This window comes from Camellia sinensis, chromosome 15 (genome assembly GCF_055761805.1).
Source record: "Camellia sinensis isolate YWXY chromosome 15, ASM5576180v1, whole genome shotgun sequence".
Taxonomy (NCBI): domain Eukaryota; kingdom Viridiplantae; phylum Streptophyta; class Magnoliopsida; order Ericales; family Theaceae; genus Camellia; species Camellia sinensis.
In genome coordinates, this window is record NC_138975.1 from 133,727,002 (window position 1) to 133,746,193 (window position 19,192).

Here is a 19,192-nt window from a genome sequence, read left to right on the forward strand (position 1 = left end):
ATTTGAGTGTAAAGTTATGTTTTATGTTTTGAATTTTTAAATTATAATTTGAAAAGAGAAATTTTATTTGGTTATGAATTTTGAAATAATTTGAAATTTCGAAATAATTTGTATTTTTTTGATTGATTGATGTATAAAATATGAGAAAAGAAAAGAAATATAAGAGAAAAAAAAGTAATCGATTGATTAATTAATAATAAAAAAAATATGAAATGAGTTTTAAAAATAATTTTAAGTTGTATTTTAAAAATATATTTAATTAATATATTACATCTAAATCATGATTTAAAAATAGAGTTAAATTCTGAAAAATAAACCAATCGCTATTAATATTTTTAAAATACAATAATTATATTATTAAAAAAATTCAATTTTTTAAAAAGAATTATTATTTTTAGACAAGAAATAACAAATTTGACTGGAATTTCGAATTTGGAAAAATATATGAAATGTTTTGAAAAAATGATTAAAAATTAATTTTTTTAATTTTTTTTACTATTTCATATAAAAAATGACGAGACGCAAAATGAATTAAAAATTAATTTTTAATTTTTGGGCAGGTTGCCAAAACAGACCTATATATATATATATATATATATATGTAGTTGATTGATGGATGGGATTGGCTGCAGCCATCAACCCATGTGAATTTGACAGATCTTTGTTTTGATAAATGAATTTCAATGAATGAATCTCTGATCCTTATCTTTACAAACTCATGATGAGATATGGTTCTCGATACAATGAATTCAAATAGTTTAATTTATAAAATTAATTTTATAATACGATGAGTTATACTAATAATTTCTCCACTTTGAATCACTTTAATTTTGATTTTTTAATCGTAAAATATTTGATCTTAAATTTTAAGTCTTATTTTAAATAAAAATAATTAAAAAATTTCATTAGATTTTTCAAGATCAAAATCGTCAATTTGATAAAATATAAACTAATTTAATAATAATAAATGTCAAACAATTTTTATTAATTTTAAAAAATTATTTCTATCCACTAAAAATAAAATTATATAAAATTGATAAATATTTATTTTTTTTATCAAATTAATTTTTATTATACGTTTAGATGATGATCATGCAAAATTAATTTAAAAAAATTAATTATGTAATTTTTATCAATTTTACATAATTTTATCATTGGTGAATAAAAATAATTTTTTAAAAAATAAAAATATTTTTTAACATTTATTTTTGTCAAATTAGTTTACATTTTATTAAATTGACGATTTTGCTCTTGAAATTAAACAATAATATCTTCAATTGTCCTTATTTAAAACAAGATTCAAAATTCAGAATCAAATGTGTCACAATTAAAAAGTCAGGAACCAAAGTGACGAGTCCCAAACTATAAAGACTATTTGTATAACTTGCCCTTTATAATATATATAAAGACTTTTACATAATTTTATATATTTATTATTTTATCATTGTATTCCAAATAATTTTATTCAAACTTACAACATGTTTCATGTTTGTCTAAGCAATCCAAGCCTTAATTTTTTTATTAAAATAGTTGAACTAGCTTGGTAAGTGTCCAACAAGTACCCGTGTCTAACACGACATGCCACCTATTTAAAAATGCTTGTGCTTCTTAGATGGTTAACTTCCCCCCCTCTCCCCCGTAGTCAAATTTGAATTTACCTCCCCAATCAAATTTCTTGAAAGGGACCAAAATTCCTAGGAATTATTAGATCAATTTGGCAACCCAATCACCTTTTTGTTCAATCAACCAGTCCTCATTGAAATAATATCTGACACCTCAAGCAACTATAACGACTCACCACTCCTATCACCATCACGAGAAACCCATAAAACAAATGCCAACAACATTGACGACATTTAAAACATTAAAACTAACAGCTAGACAAGGTTTTGAATAACTCTAGCAAATGTAAGGTAATTAAAAGATGATACATGCATATATATGCATGAAAGTAAATAATACAAAAAAAATCAGAAAACAATTTTGCCAATAAGGAACAGTTCATGCAACCTCTTCAACATATTGATTTTATCTAATGAGATCCTACAAATATCATAATATTTCCAACTCAAACAACACTAAAAACAAGTGAACTCATAGCTATATTAATAACCAAAAGCACACAATTCAATAGAAATTTTTAATAAGCTTTAGATTGTACCTGGAACATGGCTGTGCATTAGATGCCAGCACTGTAGTCTGTAGGTTTTAACGATTTGCTAATGATCTGCATTATTATATCCTTTATTTGAGACAACTTGTTCAACCCTTCATCAGATTCAGCCTTCATTTTTATTAAATCTGCCTCCAAATCCTTGCCTTGGCCTGAGGAGGTGCATCCATTCAAATCTTTGCCCTTGACGCCCACACCCTTGCCAAGAACACAACTGTTGCTCAGTTTCTCAGCTACATCACAATCATTCACCACGGAACCTTGAGAAGTGGCAGTGAGCGTCAACGAATCAATTTGTTCCTGAAAAAATATATTAGATACATCAAAAACATCACACAGTAACTAATGAATGCCAGAAACTGCATAATTATATTGACTTATTATGTAGGCAAAGTCACATTCCTTTTATGTTAATTCATACTATTTATGCTTAATAAAGTTTCAAATACATCGTAGGGATCATTTCAACAATTAAAGTGGAGTTTATGAGGAAAAGGTGGGCCCAACTCTGGGATACACGATTTGCATGGCTTAAATGAAAATTAAGCAAAGTGAAGAGAGGAAATGTGTTTCAATGTGTGGGCCAGGGTCCAGCTGTAGATACACACGAAAGGCCATATTAGTTATGGGGCAAGAATACCAACCAGACCCTGTTTCTGGATAATCTATTCAACCACAACCTTTTTTTTTCTATAACATACTAAATTATTAGGCCTATCCCATGACTCCTGGGCAGGAATCCCATGATGTTGCCACAAAAGTTTCTGAACACTTGTTCATTTAAAAAATACAATAAAAATTCACCTTGAATTTACATGTCACCCTAAATTCCTAATTGGAAATCTATTTCAGTTTCTTTCCCTTTCCAAAAAGTTTGTTTTCCTAGAATTGACATGCTCATTCAAGTACCACCCATTCAAAGAGAATTTGAAAATTTTTCCCCAAGTCCTTAACACTCGTTCTTTTAGACTTCATTTCTCCTACAAGTATGCTTCTCTAGCATCCAAGAATCCCAAACAATTTTTGAGAGATATCTTTACCTACAAATATGTTTCTTTAGCATCCAAATGTGAATCCCACTCATTCTGCAAAGAAAAAGTGTTAATGCCACTCCCATACTATTTGCGCAAGCGGTGGATGGTTTTTTCCAAGGTTCCTTAATACCCATTATTGCTTGTATTTCCATCAGTTAACTTGTCAAAAATATATCAATCAGTTAAATGCAAGTTTATAAAACTTACATTGCTTGAAACATCCCTGAGTTGAAGTGGCAAAAAAAAAAAGTATAGAGTTTGGCAAAGTCCTCAGCATGGTGTTGAGGCCCCATTCTTGCTATGGTCCTCATTTGCTACCTCTATCTCTCTCTTTATCTCTTCAAATTGGAGGCTATATTCACAACGCTCTCTTCGAATATCAATCACAAGTGCATCTATTCGTGCTTGAGAGCTTTGGTCAAACCTGGAAACCACAAAATTAAATGCACAAATTAATAAGAATTCCAATGCATTACAACTTGATAACAATTTCCACTGCCTTGTGTGGAAATCAACATGCCAACCTAAACTTCTACAAGAAACAAATTAAAACAAGGATATATAACCATACACAAGTGACTACTATTCCATTTATCACCACACTCTACAAACCATTTATTTATTTATTTATAATAAACAACAGGCATTTTTTTATTTTTTATGTCTAAGACAATAGGAAAACTATGAGAAAAATTATCAATATTCTCAACATGACTAGCACAAAACCCACCCATGTGGAGAAACAGCAACATTAGGCCTCCTTTTTCGGACCAAGTCACGAGTATTAATCTTACTGTGACAAACTGTCCACAAAACCTGCAACTTTTATGGGCACTTTAGCCTTCTACATCATCGCTGAGAGACCAAAAAACCAGAATAAGCATATCATCAATCAAATAATAGAATATAATATGGCATGTATAAGAAACAAGGCAATTACATCAACAACAAAAAAAAAAAACAAAAATAGCAAGTCTTGGCAAGCATGAAAAGAGTCTCCGGATTGAATATGGATTAAATGTTACAAGTTCAGCATACAAATTCATCTATTTCCCACCAGTTTTTATGAGCTAATATTTAATCCCATTATCAACCACTGCCACAAAAAAGTATTCAACACGGCTGATCAGTGTTCGTAGCATTCCAGAACAATTTAACATCCAAAACCTGAATATTACGGTTTGACATATTTATAGGCAGGCAACCAAATCTAGTGGTATATAATATGAGTAAGATAAAACTGAGAATTAAATGATTAAATTTGAGTTGAATCAAGCTTTTACCTGTCTTTCCTCTTCTTGCTCACTCGCCTTCTAGAAAATGCATCGTTTGGTTTATCGAGTAAGATTAGGTTCTCCTCATAAGTATCAACAACAAAACGGTGTGCAGAAGCATAAACTCCCAAATTCTTAATTTGCTGGCTCGAAGGATCATATGAAGAAAGCACCTAATCCCTTGGTGCATTTGCCTCCAATAATATATGACCATTATTTCGTACACCTAATAGCTCCGTAATTCCTCCGCTTAGATCAACTGTGAACTGTTTACACAAAGAATCAACTACGCCATACTCTTTCATCATCCAAATGGAACAAGACTTGTTTGCAGCGGTATCTTCGTAACATAACAGAGAAAGCAATCCCCCAAATACTGAAGTACGGACCTCAGTTAGCGGGCCTACAATACCATCCAGTAACAACATCGTTTGAAACAACTTATCACACAAATCAAATGACAAAATCAACTTATCATTGGTTTTCTTCAGTCACAACAAAATGAACCGCCCCTTCTAAATAAGCAGCGAAGCGTCCTAAATAACTTATAGTAATCCCATCCGGATAAGAGTCGCTCCCTGTGCTAGACATTCTCCTCGAGCCCGCATTAAGGGAGTAAACCTCAATGTGTGCTGTTGTTGTTGTTGGCTGCTCCACATTGGGCAATTTAGTTGGATAAAAATCCGCTATTCTAACCAATTTATAATCGTTGGTCCGGGGAACAAATCCAAACCCATGATAATGCATAGAGGTTGTTAATGTATATTATATAATGTAGTGCAACATTAGTATTATAATATGTATTAGATAGTGCAGATAGTGCATTTGCTTTCGGTTCCTTTCGGCTACTTTCCCATGATGGTGTTTGCATCATGTTTGTAGCGTAGCATCTTCTCTCCTATATAAAAGAGTGTGTGCACCTATTCAAATATGTAATATACAACATCAATATATACATAATTGATTCACTCTCTTTCTCTATACATTAAATATCTAACATGGTATCAGAGCTATAGGATTTAGGCCTGTATTTCTTTCTCACCGGCGGGCAGCCGGCCGGCAACTTTGCCTTTGCTGCCCGCTGGAATTTTCTACACATACCTTCCACTCTCCACAGCCGTAACTCTGCAAGAAGAGAACTCTAAGCTCTATCTCTCTCTCTCAATTACTACATCATAGTCTGATCTAATGGCGCCTCCTCCAGACACCCGCAAGACCTCAAAGCTCGAACGCTACAACAGCTACATGAGAAGAGTAAACAGCACAAAGCTCTTAGCAGTTTCCTCTAAACTCCTCTTCCGAGTCACTCTCTTAGTAGCCCTCGTCCTCGTCTTCTTCTTCACCTTGAATTACCCTCTTCCACAACTGCAGCCACAACATCATCTGCAAGTTCAGCCACAAGCACATGTTCAAGTGCCAAAACAGCAACACCTTGTTTTGTTGTCTTCACAGGGTCAGGTTTCAAGCATCCCACCAGCACAACAACATCTGGTTCATCCTCATGCTCAGCAACCTGGTCATCCTGGTCTCCAGCATCCTGTTTTGCAGCCAATGCAACAACCAGTGTCTCAACAATATTTTCAACATCAGCAGCCATTTCCAGGGCAAACACTGGGTCCTGTTCAGAATCAGTTACATCCACATGGCCATTTCATACAGCAGCAGCCTATGCAGTATCAGTTACGCTCTCAGGGCCTTTCTCACATGGAGCAGCAAAATTCTCAGGACAATATGTCGTCACAACAAAATATTGCGCATTCACATGGTTTGCAAACTCACCAGCCTCAGAATTACGCTGCAAGACCAATGATGCCAGGCCATGGGGCACAATCACAGCCCTTTCCTCAATCTCCTGTTGGATATGCTGGTACATCTCAAGTTAGGCCAATGCAGCATGGTGCAAACTCCATTTGGTGGTTTGATCTCAGTGGAAACCAATATCATCATATTTTATTTTATTTCATTTCCACCCACCCATGCCTTCTTTTATTAATACAATACATCTTGCTATTTTTTTAATAGTCCCACCGAGAGAGAGGTCCACTTTCCTCCCCATCAACACCTTTCTTTTTTATTTTTTCCTCAATGGACTGACACTCTCCTAATCCCACAACTCATTCTCTTTCTTTCTCTCTCTCTCTCTTTTCACTCACTCTTCCACTACCTCACCTTTATTTTCATTAGTAAAATGGTGGTCTGGGTGGTGGATGAGAGAGTCTCTTCGCTCTTTCACACGCAATTCCCAAACACATCCACTACCTCACCTTTATTTTCATTATTATAAAGCTCTATTGATAAGCCCCTTTTCCAGCATGTTCCCACTCTCTTCAACTTTCTTTTATTTTCTATATATATATATATATATATATATACATATTTTTTTTATTATAATATATTATATCAACATACCAGTCCACAGATTCAAACCACCTCTGATTTTTCAAATCTTTATTTTATTTCATTTCACACAATAACCAAAACAACACAAAACAAAAAAAAAAACACCACCAACCCCAACCACCGACCTTACTTTTTCACCTCTTTCGCTACTCTCTTCCTCTTGCCTCCGCCTTGGGCATCCCTTGACGGCCTTGCCTCCGTGCTTCCCAATCCACCAAGCACGTTGCCTCTCCACTGCTCCTCAAACACAGCATATGGCAGACCTTCGAATCGGAACATGACAGTGGCCTTTCATTTTAACTCCTTGTTTTCCACCTTCAATGCACATATCTCTACTCGCGCATCCTTATACATGCGCTAGAGCAGAGCGAGTTGGGCATTTAATTGATGCACCTCACTAGTTCTATTCTGCAGCCAATACGACAACTTGGAGACCGCAGTCACTGTCTCCAAGCACGACTTCAACGTAAAATGGTTGGCTTCAATGTCCGTTTGTGCTGCTATTATTTGCTCCACTGACAGTATCGGAAAGTTCAACGAAGCAAAGGCATCTGCACTCGGTCCAGGGGCACTTGGTTGCACTTCAAGGGCGACAGAACCGGTTATCTCTATTATGGACTCATTCAGGTTTGGAAAAAGGGTGAACGGACCACGGGAAGAAGATGCCATGTTATGTTAGGGGTTGCAGAGTATTTTAGAAAAGCAGAGTGTTTCAGGAAATGTCAGAAAGGGTTTGCAACTATCAGAAAATGAAAAGATTTCAGAATGGTTTGTTTTGCACTGCCTCTATCCAGTCTCTGCCTCGATTTAAATAGCGAGCAAAGAGACGAAGACGACAAACGGGAGCGAGAGCCACGTGAATCGCGCAACACTCAAAGCCACAGTGTCATGCATGACTTTTGATGTATTGGGCGTGACTTTTGAAGGCGATATATATATATATACATGTATATCTTTGGGCTGCTTATATACATGACCATACAGTGTATTCTCCAACGGTCCGACACAACCATACAGTGTCTGCTACAAATGATCTGACACGACCTCACAATGTCTTCTACAGTGGTCTGACACGACCACACAATGTCTTCTACAACGGTACATGTCACGACCCAAACCCGGCCCTATGGGTTTAGCACCGTAACCGGCCAGTAATCCGAGATTACCGAAGGCCTGCTTAACAGTAATACAGTAAAGACAGAGTACAGGGCCTGGCGGAAGCCAATACAGTAAATAAATAGTGTCCATTGAGCTGTGACAGTCTGTATGCCAAAAAGGTTTTTCATACATTCACACATAAACGGTACAGAACAGTATGAACAATATTCACATCCATTCAAACTAGGGACTCAACCCTACATAACAGTACAGAAAACATTCCGTCTGTACAAAACAGTATACAAAATTAACAGTCACACAGTACAGGGACCTAATCCCTGTATAACAGTACAGTAAACAGTCAGTCTATACAAAACAGTGAAACAGTACAAAAAAGGGGGAAATTCTAAAACACCCCTAAGCCTTAACAGTAGGCTCGGAACCTCGCAGTGAGGCACAAAGGCTGGCTTGACAAAACTGGAGTAACCCTGACGCCTCTAGCTGCGGTCTGGTGCCTGTACACCTACATATATATATGAGCAGTGAGCTAAAGCCCAGTGAATAACATAAAGCGTAAAGGGGTTTAGAATGAATGTCCTTACAGTAATGAAAACAGTTCATTTCAATCAGTAATTCAGTTGCTCAGTACAGTAAACAGTCATATGTGGTACATCCATTAGCATAACAGTAACAGTAGGTCTTAAAAGACCGAACAGTAATGATGGCCATCAGTCAGTAAACAGTAGTGGTTCCACAAGGAAACCGACAGAGATCTCTGTGACAGTAACAGTAACAGTAAACCGTAGATACTAAGGATGCCACAGTACAGTTCAGAAATAAAGGACATACATTCATTCAGTAAATAATACCAGTTCAGTAAACAGTTCAGTTCAGTATTCAGAAGATAATCAGTTGAACATATCTTTACACAATTGTTACTCACAGAGTTCTGGGCTACAGTATGCTAGAGCGTGTCTCCCTAGTCGCCAACCCTACACAGTTAACAGATTGAACACACACTAAGCTACACAGTTGGGAAATCTCATAACTTAATCCCTAATTTGCCTTGGTGTGTTCTACAATGATATCCTCATCAAGATGCCTTAAACTAGGCCTAAGAATGCCTAGGATGGGATGAGGATGCAAAAATACACTTAGAAAATATTTCGTAAAGTTTGCTGAAAATAGGAGCCTCGCTCGAGCGAGACTTTCTACGCTCGAGCGTAAGTCCAAAATCAAAGGCTTCGCTCGAGCGAGTAATCCTTCGCTCGAGCGGTCTGCAAAACAGTAAAAGTACTGGATGCTGAAATTTTACGCGCGATGGTCGCTCGATGGTCGCTCGAGCGGAGCCCTGGACAAAGGTGCTCGCTCGAGCGGGGAATCCTTCGCTCGAGCGAGGAAGCCAAATCTGGAATTTCCAGATCTGCCTCCCAAGCTCAAACCAAGCATTCTACCACTCCAAACTCGACCTCTTGGGCCCAAATTCTGGAAAACATAACTAAATTCAATGTATAACAAGTTTCAAAGCTCAATTTATGAATTCAAGCCCCAAAGGTGAGTCAATTAGAACCACATTCAAACCCATTTTCAAGAATATGAAGAACATGCAAACATGCAAGGATTTAAACCAAATCAAAGCTTCAAAGCTTGTTCAAATGAGCTCATTCTTTTCAAAACAAGATGAAAACATGGTCTACTCTTACAACATGGACATGCATGTAACCATTTACCATGAATTCAACTCAAAACTCATTAATTCAACCATGCATGCAAGAAATGAGCTTCAATTCACCATTAATGACCCAAATCATGACTTAGTTCTACAATGAAGCATGAACCATGCAAGAACTAGTTCAATAGCATCAATAAGAAGATAAGATCCTTACCTAGAGCTTGAATTAGAAGACTAGGAGCTCAAATATGCAATCTATACTTCAATTCCTTCAATTCTCCAAGCAAAACCCAAGGTAGAATTCAATTTCTCTCACTCTCTCTCCTCTCTTCCCTCTTGGTCGGCAATGAGAAGGAAAATGGCTGAGGAAATGTTGTTCTTGGCTCAAGTATGTGTGTGAGATAGTGGCCCACTCAATGGCAAAACGGTAATTAAGTCCAACTCTTCAATTGGCTTATTTTAATCTAATTTAATCATACCTAATCAATTTTCAGATACTTATACCATAAAATCACATTAAATATGAGGGTCACGTAACATCAATCGGTTTCAGATTCGGCCGCCGATAAGGCCTTCAAATAGCAGTTTAAACATATAAACATGAACAGATAATCAGACAATCAAACAGATAGAATGCAATTGACTAACATATACTCAGTTAATTCAGATTCCGATTTCAGTCAGTTATCAGTCATTATCCGTTTCGTTTAACAGTAATCGGTGATTATCGGTAATCAATCAGTCCCTAGTCAGTAAACAGTATGAGGGTTGTTACAGTACAACATGACCACAGTGTCTTCTACAACGGTACAACATGACCACAGTGTCTTCTACAACGGTACAACATGACTACACAGTGTCTTCTACAACAGTTCAACACAACCATGCAATGTCTTCTACAACGATTCGACATGACCATACAGTGTCTTCTACAGCAGTTTGAAACGTCCTTACAGTGTCTTCTACACCGGTCTGACACGAGCCATACAGTGTCTTCTATATTACATATTTGAATAGGTACACACACTCATTTATATAGGAGAGAAGATGCTATGCTACAAACATGATGCAAACACCATCATGGGAAAGTAGCCAAAAGGAACCGAAAGCAAATGCACTATCTGCACTATCTAATACATATTATAATACTAATGCTGCACTATATTATATGATATACATTAACAGCCCCCCTCAAACTCAAGAAGGATATGTACCAATCAACTTGTGTTTGGAGAAAGTAACAAAATAGGAAAATAAATAAAAATAAGATATGAGACACTGTATGGTCGTATCAGATCGTTGTAGAAAACACGGTATCGTCATGTCAAACTGTTGTAGAAGACATTGTATGGTCATGTTGGACCATTGTAGCAGACATTGTGTGGTCGTGTTAGACTATTGTAGAAGAGACTGTATGGTTGTGGTAGGCCGGTATAGAAGACACTGTATGACTCATGTCAGACCAGTGTAGAAGACACTGTGAGGATGTGTCGAACCGCTATAGAAGACACTGTATGGTCGTGTCGAACCGTCGTAGAAGACACTGTGTGATCGTGTTGTACCGTTGTAAAACACACTGTATGGTCGTATCAGACCGTTGTAGAAGATACTGTGTGGTCGTGTCAAATCGCTGTAGAAAACACTGTGAGGTAATGTCAGACCATTTGTAGCAGACACTGTGTGGTCGTGTCGGATCATTGGAGAATATACTGTATGGTCGTGTACATAAGCAGCCTAAAGAGATACATGTATATATATCGTTCCTTCAAAGGTCACGCCTAATACGTCAAAAGTCGCGCATGACACTGGCTTTGAGTGCCACGCGATTCACGTGGCTCTCGCTCCCGTTTGCCGTCTTCGTCTCTTCGCTCGCTATTTAAATCGAGACTAAGGCTGGATAGAGAGAGTGTAAAACAAACCATTCTGAAATCTCTTCATTCTCTAATAGCTGCAAACCCTTTCTAACATTCCCTGAAACACTCTGCAACCTCTAACATAACATGGCCTCTTCTTCCCGTGGTCCGCTCACCCTTTTTCCAGACCTAAATGAGTCCACAATAGAGAAAACCGATTCTGTCGCCCTTGAAGTGTAACCAAGCGCCCCTGGACCAAGTGCAGTTGCCTTTGCTCCGTTGAACTTTCCGATACTGTTAGTGGAGCAAATAATGGCAGCGCAAACGGACATTGAAGCCAACCATTTTACGTTAAAGTCATGCTTGGAGACAGTGACTGCGGCATCCAAGTTGTCGCACTGGCTGCAGAATAAAACTAGTGAGATGCACCAGTTAAATGCCCAACTCGCTGTGCTCCAGCACATGTATAAGGATACGCGAGCAGAGATATGCACATTGAAAGCGGAAAACAAGGAGCTAAAACCAAAAGGGCACTGTCATTTTCCGATTCGAAGGTCCGCCATATGCTGCGTTTGAGGAACAGCGGGAAGGCAATGTGCTCGGTGGACTAGAAAGCACAGAGGTAGGGCCGTCAAGGAACGCCCAAGACGGAGGCAAGAGGAAGAGAGCAGCGGAAGAGGTGAAAAAGTAAGGTTGGTGTTTGTGGTGGTCGTGGTTGGTGGTGCGGTTATAATATGTATTAGATAGTGCAGATAGTGCATTTGCTTTCGGTTCCTTTCGGCTACTTTCCCATGATGGTGTTTGCATCATGTTTGTAGGATAGTATCTTCTCTCCTATATAAAAGAGTGTGTGTACCTATTCAAATATGTAATATACAACATCAATATATACATAATTGATTCTCTCTCTTTCTCTATACATTAAATATCTAACATAGTATCAGAGCTATAAGATTTAGGCCTGTATTTCTTTCTCACCGGCGGGCAGCCGGCCGACAACTTTGCCTTTGCTGCCCGTTGGAATTTTCTACACATACCTTCCACTCTCCACAACCCTAACTCTGCAAGAAGAGAACTCTGAACTCTATCTATCTCTCTCTCAATTACTACATCATAGTCTAATCTAATGGCGTCTCCTCCAAACACCAGCAAGACCTCAAAGCTCGAATGCTACAACAGCTACATGAGAAGAGTAAACAGCACAAAGCTCTTAGCAGTTTCCTCTAAACTCCTCTTCCGAGTCACTCTCTTAGTACCCCTAGTCCTCGTCTTCTTCTTCACCTTGAATTACCCTCTTCCACAATTGCAGCCACAACGTCATCTGCAAGCTCAGCTACAAACACATGTTCAAGTGCCAAAACACCAACACCCTGTTTTGTTGTCTTCACAGGGTTAGGTTCCAAGCATCCCACCAGCACAACAGCATCTGGTTCATCCTCATGCTTAGCAACCTGGTCATCCTGGTCTCCAGCGTCCTGTTTTGCAGCCAATGCAACAACCAGTGTCTCAACAATATTTTCAACATCAGCAACCATTTCCAGGGCGAACATTGGGTCCTGTCCAGAATCAATTACATCCACATGGCCATTTCATACAGCAGCAGCCTATGTAGTCTCAGTTACGCTCTCAGGGCCTTTCTCACACGAAGCAACAAACTTCTCAGGACAATATGTTGTCACAACAAAATATTGCGCATTCACATGGATTGCAAACTCACTAGCCTCAGAATTATGCTACAAGACCAATGATGCCAAGCCATGGGGCACAATCACAGCCCTTTCCTCAATCTCCTGTTGGATATGCTAGTATATCTCAAGTTAGGCCAATGCAGCATGGTGCAAACTCCATTTGGTGGTTTGATCTCAGTGGAAACCAATATCATCGTATTTTATTTTATTTTATTTCCACCCACCCATGCCTTCTTTTATTAATACAATACATCTTGCTATTTTTTTAATAGTCCCACCAAGAGAGAGGTCCACTTTCCTCCCCATCAACACCTTTCTTTTTTATTTTTTCCTCAATGGACTGACACTCTCCTAATCCCACAACTCATTCTCTCTCTCTCTCCCTCTCTCTCTCTCTCTCTCTCTCTCTCTCTCTCTCTCTCTCATTTTTCACCCACTCTTCCACTACCTCACCTTTATTTTCATTAGTAAAATAGTGGTCTAGGCGGTGGATGAGAGACTCTTTGCTCTTTCACAGGCAGTTCCCAAGCACATCCACTACCTCACCTTTATTTTCATTATTATAAAGCTCTGTTGATAAGCCCCTTTTCCAGCATATTCCCACTCTCTTCAACTTTCTTTTATTTTCTATACGTATATACATATTTTTTTTATTATAATATATTATATCAACATACCAGTCCATAGATTCAAACCACCTCTGATTTTTCAAATCTTTATTTTATTTCATTCCACACAAAAACCAAAACAACACAAAACAAAAAAAAAAACACCACCAACCACAACCACTGACCTTACTTTTTCGCCTCTTCCACTGCTCTCTTCCTCTTGCCTCCGCCTTGGACGTCCCTTGACAACCTTGCCTCCGTGCTTCCTAGTCCACCAAGCGCGTTGCCTCCCCACTACTCCTCAAACATAGCATATGGCGGACCTCTAAATCGGAACATGACAGTAGCCTTCCATTTTAGCTCCTTGTTTTCCTCCTTCAATGCACATATCTCTTCTCGCGCATCCTTATACATGTGCTGGAGCAGAGCGAGTTGGGCATTTAATTGATGCACCTCACTAGTTCTATTCTGTAGCCGATGCGATAACATTGAGACCGCAGTCACTGTCTCCAAGCACGACTTCAGCGTAAAATAGTTGGCTTCAATGTTCGTTTGCACTGCCATTATTTGCTCCACTGACAGTATCTAAAAGTTCAACGGAGCAAAGGCAGCTGCACTCGGACCAGGGGCGCTTGGTTGCGCTTCAAGAGTGACAAAACCGGTTATCTCTATTGCGGACTCATTCAGGTCTGGAAAAAGGGTGAGCGGTCCACAAGAAGAAAAGGCCATGTTATTTTAGGGGTTGCAAAGTGTTTTAGAGAAGCAGAGTGTTTTAGTGAATGTCAGAAAAAGTTTGCAGCTATCAAAGAATGAAGAGATTTCAGAATGGTTTGTTTTACATTACCTCTATCCAGCCTTAGCCTCGATTTAAATAGCGAACAAAGAGACGAAGACGACAAACGGGAGCGAGAGCCACGTGAATTACGCGACACTCGAAGCCACAGTGTCATGCGCGACTTTTGATGTATTGGGAGCAACTTTTGAGGGCGCGATATATATATACATGTATATATTTGGGCTGCTTATATACACAATCATACAATGTATTCTCCAACGGTCCGACACGACTACACAATGTCTGCTACAAATGGTATGACACGACCTCACAGTGTCTTCTACAGCAGTTTGACACAACCACACAGTGTCTTCTACAACGGTTCGATACGACCATACAGTGTCTTCTACAACGATTCGACACGACCATACAGTGTCTTCTACAACGATTCGACACGACCATACAGTGTCTTCTACAACGGTTCAACACGAGCCATATAGTGTCTCCTATATTACATATTTGAATAGGTACACACACTCCTTTATATAAGAGAGAAGATGTTATTCTACAAACATGATGCAAACACCATCATGAGAAAGGAGCCGAAAAGAACCAAAAGCAAATGCACTATCTGCACTATCTATACATATTTTAATACTAATGTTGCACTACATTATATAATATACATTAACAGCTCCCCTCAAACTCAAGGAGGATATATACCAACCAACTTGAGTTTGGAGAGAGTAACAAAACGGAAAAATAAATAAAAATAGAATAGAAGACACTATATGGTCGTGTCAGACCGTTGTAAAAGACACGGTATGATTGTGTCAAACCGTTGGAGAAGACACTGTATGGTCATGTTACACCGTTGTAGCAGATACTATGTGGCCGTGTCAGACCATTGTAGAAGAGACTGTATGATTGTGGCAGACCGGTGTTGAAGACACTGTATGGTTCATGTCAGACCAGTGTAGAAGACACTGTAAGAATGTGTCAAACCGCTGTAGAAGACATTGTATGGTCGTGTCGAACTGTTGTAAAAGACACTGTATGGTCGTGTCGAGCCGTTGTAGAAGACACTATGTGGTCGTGTTGTACCGTTATAAAAGACACTGTATAGTCGTGTCGAACCGTTGTAGAAGACAATGTGTGGTCGTGTCAGACCGCTGTAGAAGACACTGTGAGGTCGTGTCAGACCATTTGTAGCAAACACTGTGTGGTCGTGTCAGATTGTTGGAGAATACAATGTGGTCATGTATATAAGCAGCCCAAATATATACATATATATATAGCGCCCTCAAAAGTCACGCATAACACTGTGGCTTCGAGTGTCGCACGATTCACGTGGCTCTCACTCCCATTTGTCGTCTTCGTCACTTCGCTCGCTATTTAAATCGAGGTTGAGGCTGGATAGAGGTAGTACAAAACAAACCATTCAAAAATCTCTTCATTCTCTGATAGCTACAAATCCTTTCTGACATTCTCTGAAACACTCTGCTTCTCTAAAACACTCTGCAACCCCTAACATGACATGGTCTCTTCTTCCCGTGGTCCACTCACCCTTTTTCCAAACCTGAATAAGTCCACAATAGAGATAACCAATTCTGTCGCCTTGAAACGCAACCAAACGCCCCTGGACCGAGTGCAACTGTCCTTGCTGCGTTGAACTTTTTGATATTGTTAGTGGAGCAAATAATGGCAATGCAAACGAACATTGAAGCCAACTATTTTACACTGAAGTTGTGCTTGGAGATAGTGACTGCAGTCTCCAAGTTGTCGCACCGACTGCAGAATAGAACTAGTGAGGTGCACCAGTTAAATACCCAACTCACTCTACTCCAGCGCATGTATAAGGATGTGCGAGCAGAGACATGCGCATTGAAGGCGGAAAACAAAGAGCTAAAAACAAAAGGCCACTGTCATGTTCCGATCTAGAGGTCCGCCATATGTTGCGTTTGAGGAACAGCAGGGAGGCAACGTGCTCGGTGGACTGAAAGCACGGAGGCAGGGCTGTCAAGGGACGCCCAAGATAGAGGCAAGAGGAAGAGAGCAGCAGAAGAGGCGAAAAAGTACGATCGGTGTTTGTGGTGGTTGTGGTTGGTGGTGTGGTTATAATATGTATTAGATAGTATAAATAGTGCATTTGCTTTCGGTTCCTTTCGGCTACTTTCCCATAATGGTGTTTGCATCATGTTTGTAGCTTAGCATCTTCTCTCTTATATAAAGGGATGCGTGTACCTATTCAAATATGTAATATACAACATCAATATATACATAATTGAACATCAATATATACATAATTGATTCTCTCTCTGTCTCTTTACATTAAATATCTAACAGAGGTCTTGAGAGTAGGCTTGGGCATAGCCATGGACTTTCTAATCGATGGGTTCCAAAGAAAATACCATCCTGTTCGTGAAGGCAAAACATACCTTTCACAGACCCAGTTGCGAAAAAAAAGTGGAGACGACGACTCTTAATTAGGAGCTCAAGTTCTTTATATTCATCAAATGAGTCTTGAGAATCAAGAAATAGTTTGTAGTGCTCTGTTCTGGGATCCGAAGTAGAAACACATTGCCTAACTATCATGAGTGGGAGGTTATCATAACTGTTTAGGTAGGTATTGGAAGTGAGTGAGTGATTGAGGTGGGTATTGATGAAATTAGGGCTAGTGATGAGAGAGTACCAGGATTTGGAAACAGACCTGAATTGGATTAGGGATTTGGTGGGTAGTCTGGAGGATTTCAACCACAATTTCGTCTGGAAAAAAGTCCGACATCGATATGAGAAAGAAGATCTCTTGTAAAACAGTGTTTGAATCGACTTGATTGCTTTCTCTTCTTCTTCTTCGTCTAGGGCTTGAGTTCAGCTCTCAAACATTGGGGCTTTGGATACGTGTCCTGGTATTGTATTGGCCAGAATAGAATACTATCAAATATGAAAATTTTAAAGACAGTCAACCGCGAAACTCAACCGCTCTGTAATCATCAAATAGATTTTGAAACCGAAAATAAAAAAAAAAAGGGGCGATTAGGTTACTTTCCCTAAAAAAAATAGTTGCAAATCGAATCCGATTCCAATCAAATCGCACAATTTGATTCGATTATTTTAACGTGCAATTCAATCTGATCCGACCCCGATCACATCTACAATTTGATTTGATTTTTTTAATATACAATTAAATATAAGTTTAATCATACTTTTAATATAAAATGTGATTACTAGTTAGAAATTTAAGATTCGTCCAGGATATGAGTTTTTTTTAATTTTTTAATTTGTGATTAAAAAATCTTGTTTTGAATAAATTTTTATGTTTTTTTTATTTTTTTAAAAAAATAATAAAATAATTATAATTTAAATATGACATTTATCTTATATGATATAGTTTACTTTGTCCTATGCAATTATTTTAGCCCAAACTAATATCCACAGGGAGGCTCAATTTACAACTATATTGGACTGTTTACCTACTATAAACACTCAAATGTATTATTAGTATAATTATGGAACATTTTTGGGTCTCCAGTATTTTAATTATAGATACATATGTAAATTATAAATTTTAATTTCACAATTCATAAATTATGAATTATATTTTATGATCATATTAGGACTCTATGAGTGATCATAAATTTTTAAGAATGACAGTTTCAAACCTAACCAAAATATTTTAAGTAATGTTAAAAATACTAATTAGTATACCAACTGACACACTACAAAACATACATGTAAATTTCATTACTTAACATCTTGGGTTATGCTAGGAACTCCAAATAAATTTCTAAACAAATTACCAAACCTCTCACATGAGTGTGAAACTCACACGAGTGTGCGACTCACACGAATCACATATGTGTGAACCCCACACCCATATGAGAGATTTGAGTTGCGTTTGGTAGAGTTTTGTAAATATGATTTGAGAGTATGAGTTGTATTTTAAGTTTGTGAATTGTGAAATTATGATTTAAGTGTAAAAAATTTGTTTGGTTATGATTTTTGAATAGAGTGTTGAATTGAGTTTTAAATTGTATGTAGAATTGAGTTTTGAAAGTTTAATATGACATGTGAAATAAGAAAATTTATTTGGTAATGAGTTTTCAAAACTTAATTTAACCTATAATTGATAATCAAATACACAACTCATAACATGATATCCGTATTTTTAATCAACAGTCATAACCAAACTATTTTTAAAATACTCAAATAAAAAAATAATTTTTTTTCAATTAATTGTTTTTAAGTAATTTTTTTGAATAATTTTTTTTTTCAAATAACTTCTATGTCAATTAATTTTTCTATCAATTCGTTTTTTAGGCCGGTCTAAACATTAAAAATATTTTAAAATTATTTAGAAAATTAAAATATTAAAAATATTTAGAAAATTAAAATATTAAAATTTTCCGAAAATTAAAATATTAAGAATATTAAAAATATTATGAAAAATCAAAATATTAAAATATTTTTATGAAAAGTAAAATATTAAAAATATTCCTATAAAATAAAATAAAATATTTAAAATAAAAATTAAGTTGTTTTTGAGTTTGGAGTTGTGTGTTTAATTATGAGTTTTAAAAAATAATAATTATAATTTAAAATGAGTTTTAAAAAATT

At 37.3% G+C, this 19,192-nt stretch overlaps 1 protein-coding gene across 6 annotated transcripts; it reads right to left on the bottom strand.

Annotated features, from left to right (window-relative positions):
* Positions 1–1,887: 1,887 nt before the first annotated feature.
* On the bottom strand, positions 1,888–17,711 carry LOC114273077 (uncharacterized). Of its 6 annotated transcripts, XR_014356999.1 has the most exons (5): positions 17,286–17,697; positions 4,491–4,884; positions 3,938–4,062; positions 3,415–3,631; positions 1,888–2,473 (listed from the first exon to the last, which is right to left on the bottom strand). XR_014356999.1 is itself a non-coding variant. In XM_028214845.2 (2 exons), the coding sequence occupies exons 1-2, from the start codon at positions 17,358–17,360 to the stop codon at positions 2,180–2,182; spliced, it is 369 nt and encodes a 122-aa protein (XP_028070646.2). In that variant the 5' UTR covers positions 17,361–17,711; the 3' UTR covers positions 1,888–2,179. The 6 variants fall into 6 exon arrangements, 1 of the variants encoding a protein (XP_028070646.2); XR_014357000.1 differs by lacking the exon at positions 4,491–4,884 and having other exon boundaries at positions 17,286–17,701; XR_014356998.1 differs by lacking the exon at positions 17,286–17,697 and having other exon boundaries at positions 4,491–7,978.
* Positions 17,712–19,192: the final 1,481 nt, after the last annotated feature.

Coding starts and splice junctions, on each gene's coding strand:
- LOC114273077 (XM_028214845.2), bottom strand. CDS start 17,360: ATGTCGGACTTTTTTCCAGACGAAATTGTGGTTGAAATCCTCCAGACT. Junction 2,474..17,285: donor AAATCCCTAATCCAATTCAG/GTCTGTTTCCAA, acceptor ATATTTTTTCAG/GAACAAATTGATTCGTTGAC.